This window comes from Thrips palmi, unplaced genomic scaffold, assembly GCF_012932325.1.
Source record: "Thrips palmi isolate BJ-2018 unplaced genomic scaffold, TpBJ-2018v1 HiC_scaffold_10, whole genome shotgun sequence".
NCBI lineage: Eukaryota > Metazoa > Arthropoda > Insecta > Thysanoptera > Thripidae > Thrips > Thrips palmi.
In genome coordinates, this window is record NW_023144621.1 from 1,509,342 (window position 1) to 1,516,762 (window position 7,421).

At 44.9% G+C, this 7,421-nt stretch overlaps 1 protein-coding gene across 10 annotated transcripts; it reads right to left on the minus strand.

Annotated features, from left to right (window-relative positions):
- Positions 1-1,448: 1,448 nt before the first annotated feature.
- LOC117654285 (gastrula zinc finger protein XlCGF57.1-like) lies at positions 1,449-6,482 on the minus strand. 10 transcript variants are annotated; one of them, XM_034400803.1, is made up of 4 exons: positions 6,465-6,482; positions 5,360-5,466; positions 2,963-3,026; positions 1,449-2,913 (listed from the first exon to the last, which is right to left on the minus strand). In XM_034400803.1, exon 4 carries the CDS (start codon positions 2,866-2,868, stop codon positions 1,810-1,812), a length of 1,059 nt encoding a protein of 352 aa, XP_034256694.1. In that variant the 5' UTR covers positions 2,869-2,913; positions 2,963-3,026; positions 5,360-5,466; positions 6,465-6,482; the 3' UTR covers positions 1,449-1,809. The 10 variants fall into 10 exon arrangements, with proteins under 10 accessions (XP_034256694.1, XP_034256695.1, XP_034256693.1 ...); XM_034400804.1 differs by lacking the exon at positions 6,465-6,482 and adding an exon at positions 5,967-5,984; XM_034400802.1 differs by lacking the exon at positions 6,465-6,482 and adding an exon at positions 5,876-5,947.
- Between the last annotated feature and the right edge of the window lie 939 nt (positions 6,483-7,421).

Here is a 7,421-nt window from a genome sequence, read left to right on the forward strand (position 1 = left end):
GCAAAACCCTTCGCAAAACGAAGCATTTCTTCATAATACGAAGCAATTCTACTATGCCTCCATTTTTTTTGTAGTTGTGAAGCAAATGCTTCGTAAGCTGTTGAGAGTGCATGCAGAGGGGAACGATAGGAAACGGGTTTAAATGGCCTTACTTCCCCAGCGTTGCAGGTCCGGGTAGCTTCCTTGGCAGCCGTCTCGTTCTGAGGTCATCCAGTTGGTTCACAGTAAACTGTACTGTCTATCCAAAAGTTTTTGTAGCCAACCTTCCAAGACAACAGTAACAGTGGTTGGTGGTGACTAGTATTATTTTCGGGAGGAGGACTAAACTTCTGACGAGTGACTACGTCGGCTTCGGGGGGGGAACGAAGGACTAGGGACGTCCAGAATTATTGAGGGTGATCGTCGCTTCGGTGGCAAATACACACCTAGAAGTGCATGCTTGTAAGCACGCACCTAGAAGTGTGTACTGAGTACACACATAGATTTTGTGTGTGGGCACCTTACCCTACTGATGAAAATGCATTTCCACCTCCAGCAGAATCCAGCTCAGCATCGAGGCCGAAGGCCGTCCCCTGGCTACACACAAAATCTATGTGTGTACTCAGTACACCTTCTAGGTGCGTGCTTACAAGCATGCACTTCGAGGTGTGTACTTGCCTAAGCACGCACCTAGAAGTGTGTACTGGAATGAGTACACACTTTAAAGTGTGTACTCAGTGAGTACACACTTGCGAGGTGCATACGCGGCATAGGGAAAATGCATCGAAATGCATGCACTTCTATGTGTGTACTCACCGAGTACACACTTTAAAGTGTGTACTCATTCAAGTACACACTTGTAGGTGCGTGCTTAGGCAAGTACACACCTCGAAGTGCATGCTTGTAAGCACGCACCTAAAAGTGTGTACTGAGTACACACATAGATTTTGTGTGTAGTACCGCGAGCGAACGAGCGACGCGAACATAAAAAATGAAAAAAGAATTAATATGCTCCTAAGGCATACCAGATTGAACGAATTATTTATGTTTGCCCGCGTGTTGCCGGTTTCCGGCTGTCTAGTATTGTGGCCAGAACCACCAGTCTTCTGGCAGAGGGGGCAAGAACTCAGAATTTTCTTGTACACATGCTCGAAAAACGCAATGATTCACATGATTTTGAATGATTTGCGTGATATTGTCTGATTTGAAAAATTTGTCTTGATTGCGCGTGATTGTGTGTGATTCTGACTGATGGTGTGCGATTGCGCATGATTTTAATTGATTTCATGACTGATTCTGCCTCGCGACGCCTGGGTGATGTTGCGCGTGATTTTGCGTGATTCTGAATGATTCGCGTGTAATTTCGGGGGCCGTGTACACGTGATGGCGCGAGTTTTTGCCCCTCGCTTCTGGTCCACGGGGTGCTAGGTGTGCGGTTTAAGAGTTTTCAAACAAACACACTGCACGAGTAATAATCCATAAGAAGATAATTTAATCTGTCATGGTGTCAAACAAAAAAAATCCACAACACAGAAACTGATGAACACAGAAATTTACAGCTTATGCGATGCTTTCGACTTATCACCCTCAAGAATCAAAGGGGTGTTTACAAATGCAGCAGCTAGACATGCACACATGGCTTACAACGGAAAATGCGGGAAAGATTACAGTTGTACCCAAAACTAAGCAAATTCTTGACAAGACTGGACGCCTTTTGACAAACAGTGCATTTGGAAGGCTTCTACCAGGAGTGGGTCCGAAGGTGCTGTTTGAAGTGTCCACAGCTACCGAGCTTATCTTGCATACTGTGAATGTGAACTCGAAAGGTTTCTACCCGCTGTGGGTCCGGAGGTGCCTTCTGAGGTTTCCTTTATGAACGAACTTCTTCTTGCATACTGAGCACTCGAAAGGCTTCTCGCCGGTGTGAGTCCGAAGGTGCACTCTTAATTCACTACTGGTACCGAACTTCTTCTTGCATACTGTGCACTCGAAAGACTTTTCTCCGGTGTGGATCCGTAGGTGCTTTCGTAAATTACTACTGACACCGAACTTCTTCTTGCATACTGAGCACTCGAAAGGCTTCTCTCCAGAGTGTATCCGTAGGTGCACTCTTAAATAACTACTGCTACCGAACTTCGTCTTGCATACTGTGCACTCGAAAGACTTCTCTCCGGTGTGGATCCGTAGGTGACTTCGTAAATTACTACTGAAACTGAACTTCTTCGTGCATATTGTGCACTCGAAAGACTTCTCCCCGGTGTGTGTCTGAAGGTGCTCTCTAAGGCTTCCACTTTGAACGAACTTCTTGTTGCATACTGTGCACTCGAAAGACTTCTCTCCGGTGTGGATCCGTAGGTGCCTTCGTAAATTACTACTGAAACTGAACTTCTTCGTGCATATTGTGCACTCAAAAGACTTCTCCCCGGTGTGTGTCTGAAGGTGCTCTCTAAGGCCCCGACTTTGAACGAACTTCTTGTTGCACACTGTGCACTCGAAAGACTTCTCCCCGGTGTGTGTCTGAAGGTGCTCTCTAAGGCTTCCACTTCGAGTGAACTTCTTGTTGCATACTGTGCACTCGAAAGACTTCTCCCCGGTGTGTGTCCGGAGGTGCACTCTAAGACCTGTGGTTTGAGCGAATTTCTTCGTGCATACTGCGCACTCGAAAGGCTTCTCCCCGGTGTGGGTCCGAAGATGCGTTCTGAGAGTTGCACTTGCAGTGAACTTCTTCTTGCATACTGTGCACTCGAAAGGCTTCTCCCCGGTGTGGGTCCGAACGTGCTCTCTTAGTGTATCACTTCGGCCGAACTTCTTCCAGCACACTGCACATTCGAAGGTCTCTCCGCCTCGGCGCTTCCCGCGTTGACGCGTATCCGGTGACGATGTGGCCATCCTTCCGCTCGTGGTCGGTGAACCTCAGGATTTCCTGAAACAGCGCTATGAGTTGGCTGGTTTCCCTGAGCTCTCACTGCATTTTCGGACATACCTCCGCAGCTTGGTGCTGCTTTCTTAGAAGCAGGTATGGGCCCCACGAAAACGTATCCACTGATCTGTTGACAGAAAGATAGAAGACCTTTAACATGGTAGCCAAGGCAAAAAAATTTAAGACACTATTTTGTGAAGCAGATTAGAAAAATTTTTGCTATGAGCAGTAAGGAACTTTCTCCTCTTAAAACTAATAACAACTTTTTTAAAATTTATGGAATTGGGTTTATTAAATTTTATTTTTGTATTTGAATGAAGAGGAAGAAAAGGACTTCTATACTGACGTCCGACATGGCGCGTGCTTGACGGAATCCTTTCCACACCCCCTTATGAGACATGCAGGCTGTTGTCGGTTAGGGAAACCGCTCAAATTGCTGCTGTTGGAGGAATCACCCATGCCGAACCTATAGACTCGACTCTTGATGTGGTTACACTCTCACACTGTTCGGGATTATTGTTGAGATTACTATTGTAAAATAACGACTTCTCTTAACAGTGCAGACTCCTACAGAATGTATGTAAACAAATTAAAATGTTAAATGCTCATTAATCCACACAAATGTGAGGAGGTTATTCACCAAACTCTATGTACGAGTCTGAGAGTATCTTGAATCGAGTCCATGGCAGATTCCTCCAACAGCAGCAATTTGAGCGGCTTCCGGCGGTTTCTTTGCCCTAACTCAGTAACGAGCTGAGTGTGTTGCGTCTTTCAGACCTTACAGAGGCCAAATTCAGAGAAGCGTAAAGGGTCAGAGCGGAGTTCTCCCGAGATCTAGAAATTATTTGTTACTTATTTCAAAAGTTACCTTGGATGACTGTCAGGTTTAATGACCTCTGCTCAATTTGAGTTACGCAAGTAATTAGTGTAAACATAATACGTACTTTTAATAAAGAGCAACTCATAAATTGATGCGTAATTCAACGTAAAATTGTGTAAATAAAAATATTAACTACGTTAAAGCTTGGCGCATTCACAAAATTCACTCAATACATGATAGACATTTACCTTGCTAGCGAATGGGTATATAATGAGGAAAAAGTCAGCAACGAGCTGAGTGTGTTTGTATCTTACTGACCTCGTCGGACGGAAAGAAAAAGTACAATACAGGTAAATTTTCACGCGCTGATGGCTCAGCATAGCGTTACCTCAGTGGGCATAACAAGTCACACGTGAGATAAGGTCAGGGTATGTTTGACGAGCACACATGACAGCGCAGAGAGGTGTACCCAGGTATAAAAATAAGTCCAAGGCACGCGAATGTTCCCCGCAATGAGAGGATGAATTGCATCCTACGCACTGCTCAGCAGCGGTCGCGCGCACAGTGGGCCCGGTGGAGGGGGTCAAAATACCGGACGCGTATTGACCTCCAGAGTAGCTAAATGGCAATCGAATCGAACGTGTGTCCTCACCAATGGATTACCTACTGAAATGCTATGCAGTCATAAATCTGAGCTAATAGGGTACTTTCGTGGATCCTGAACCGGAAGCAAGCAGACGCCATATTGGCCGGAACCTAACCTCTCTTGGGATCTCCAAAGGGAACCAGGCTGTACAAATATTGCCCGAGGGACACAAATGCACTGCAAAGAAGTATCATACGACCATTATAGTTGAAGTGTGGCCGATACATTTGACTATCGTCTCTTTCCCATGTCAAGTTTTGATCTACTTCCGCCAACATGGCGCCTGTTTGCTTCCGGTTCAGGATCTACGAAAGTAACCTATTGTCAGTACTTTACGACGCAAATCTGTCGTAATAAAGAAAAATTTGTTCGTAACATGAAGAAATCGGTCATAACCAACTGAGAACTCTTCAGCATAGGTTACTAACCTCCCTCCGTAGTTTGAACACAAAGCTGTTACAACGTAATACGAAAATACGAAGAAAAAGCTAAGTGGGATTGTGGAAGTGCATGCGCACCGGGTGGTCTTAGCACGCGGAAGAGCTGTTTCATAGAATAGAGTACTTCAACTGGCCCGGAAGAAGAACAAAAACGGAGTGAGAAATTGCAGTTTCTATGAGAAAAACTGGCAGTTCTTCTTCTTCCGGCCAGAGCTTCTTGGGAGTACCTGATCTGCCTCAGTGATCATCCTACGTTGCGCGATTCAGTGGAGCACCCTGTCGAGCGGAGCGTGACGAAATCAGTACGCCTCACAGTAAAAACTCTTCGAAGAATCGCTTCGTAATACGAAGAAAATGAAGGCATTATAAAATCTACGAAGAAATGCTTCGTATTATGAAGCAAAACCCTTCGCAATACGAAGCATTTCTTCATAATACGAAGCAATTCTACTATGCCTCCATTTTCTTTGTAGTTGTGAAGCAAATGCTTCGTAAGCTGTTGAGAGTGCCTGCAGAGGAGAACGATAGGAAACGGTTGAAATGGCCTTACTTACCCCAGCGTTGCAGGTCCGGGTAGCTTCCTTGGCAGCCGTCTCGTTCTGAGGTCATCCAGTTGGTTCACAGTAAGCTGTACTGTCTATCCAAACGTTGTGTAGCCAACCTTCCAAGACAACAGTAACAGTGGTTGGTGGTGACTAGTATTATTTTCGGGAGGAGGACTAAACTTCTGACGAGTGACTACGTCGGCTTCGGGGGTGGAACGAAGGACTAGGGACGTCCAGAAGTTATTGAGGGTGATCGTCGCTTCGGTGGCAGTATGACAACCGTCGTTTCACTCAACCCTTGTGGGGGGAAAGTACCAGCATAGTTGCATAGTTAGGGGATTGCTATTAAAGTAACGCCAAGCACAGCGGCGCATCCGCCCCCGTAACGCTGCAGAAGGGGGGGAGGGGAGGGGGGCCAGAGCCAGCGTAACGTTACGCTAAATATATGAAATGAATGAGTACGTTTCAGACGTTCAGTTAGTAACGAAGGGTAAAACAGTGTTAACGTGAGAAATTTCGGCTAACGTTTACGCAATGAGAGCGTGTGTGGGGGTTCTCGCCCAACGTAACGCCGCGTTGCATCGGGGTGGGGATCAATACGCGGTACAAACGGAACCTGGTTTTCGCAAAGAACTCCCTGTGCAAATCGTCTATGTCTCTATCAGGATTCCTGGGAAAACCCGGTCCCGTTTTCACCGTGAGCTCCAAAGTGCGATAGGTGGTGCATAGACGGTCCTAGGGGTCTGTAAAGTTATCGCCACGGAATCCATATAGAAAGGTGTTGTTCTCATCCGTCAGGAGTTAGAATGACTTTTTGTCACATAATAATGCTCCAAACATATTGGCATCCAAGATAAAGGACAGTGTGGAAGAGCTCTAGCGACAGGCCGGGAATGCGTGCACGCATGCAAGCAAGCAAGCATCGGTGCGTCGCGCTGAAAATGCCACTTTAAAAGCACTGTTGTCAAGTCTGACACATTTCTAAGGGCTAAACACTTCTTCTTGGATCATGCCAGATGGAAACAATAGCCTTCTGAGTGGATTCCGTAGCGATCCGCCTCCCATGCATGCAAGCAAGCATCCATGCGCATGGTTTAAGTTTACAGTCCCCTACTTTCTGCCGTGTGATTCAGATGAGTCCTTTCGTCGCTCCTGGGCGATTCCATGCGAAACCAACGAACTCTTGGAATTTCGTCTCTTCGATTTGAATGAAACTTTTTTTTAGGTGTAGGGGTCAATAAGAAAAGATCCCATGTCAAAGGGCTTTGCGATATCTCACCCCGTTTGGCTGTAATAACATAGCGAAGTTTTCACTTTGGTCAGAATCATGATATTTCCTTTATTTTTCTCCGTACTTACTGAAAGTTTCTAGATTATTTCCGACAATGGTTCTTTACGTAAAAAGAGCTGGGGAACTTGATGGAAATAGTTTCGAGACGATTGGGTGAAGTTTTGATGTAGCTTTCTCCATTTAACGTAAGTTTTTTCAGAAAAATCGCTGTTTCTAAAACAGCTCATCTTCGATTTCGATGTGACTTTCCTCACATGATCCTCTCACATATTGAAAGAAAATCCTGAAAGGATTTGGTCGGCCCAGCGTAAGTTTTTTATTGGCATAAGAGACGATGTATCATTTTGGCCGTTTTTCTTGAATTCTCGAACCAACTTTCTGAGTTTGCGTCCAAGCTTATGTCCCGTGAGGAAATAAATTCTGTCTTGTTGAGACGAATCCATTGATAAATAAAAGAAAAGTCATTTTGGACAATTTTGAAAATTTACCCTAGTTTCTCTCATACTGAAATAGGGTGGAATTTTTAAAATTGTCCAAAATTACTTTTCTATATATCAATGGATTCGTCTCGACAAGACAAAATTTATTTCCTCGCGGGACATAAGCTTGGACGCAACTCAGAAAGTTGGTTCGAGAATTCAAGAAAAACGGCCAAAATGATTATTATTATTTTATTATCTTCTGTTGTGGTACAAAATGGTACATAGAATCGTCACATCTTACACTTGTCTTCTCATTGGAGAAATTTACTCAATTTACGAATTTCTTGTTCAACAAGCC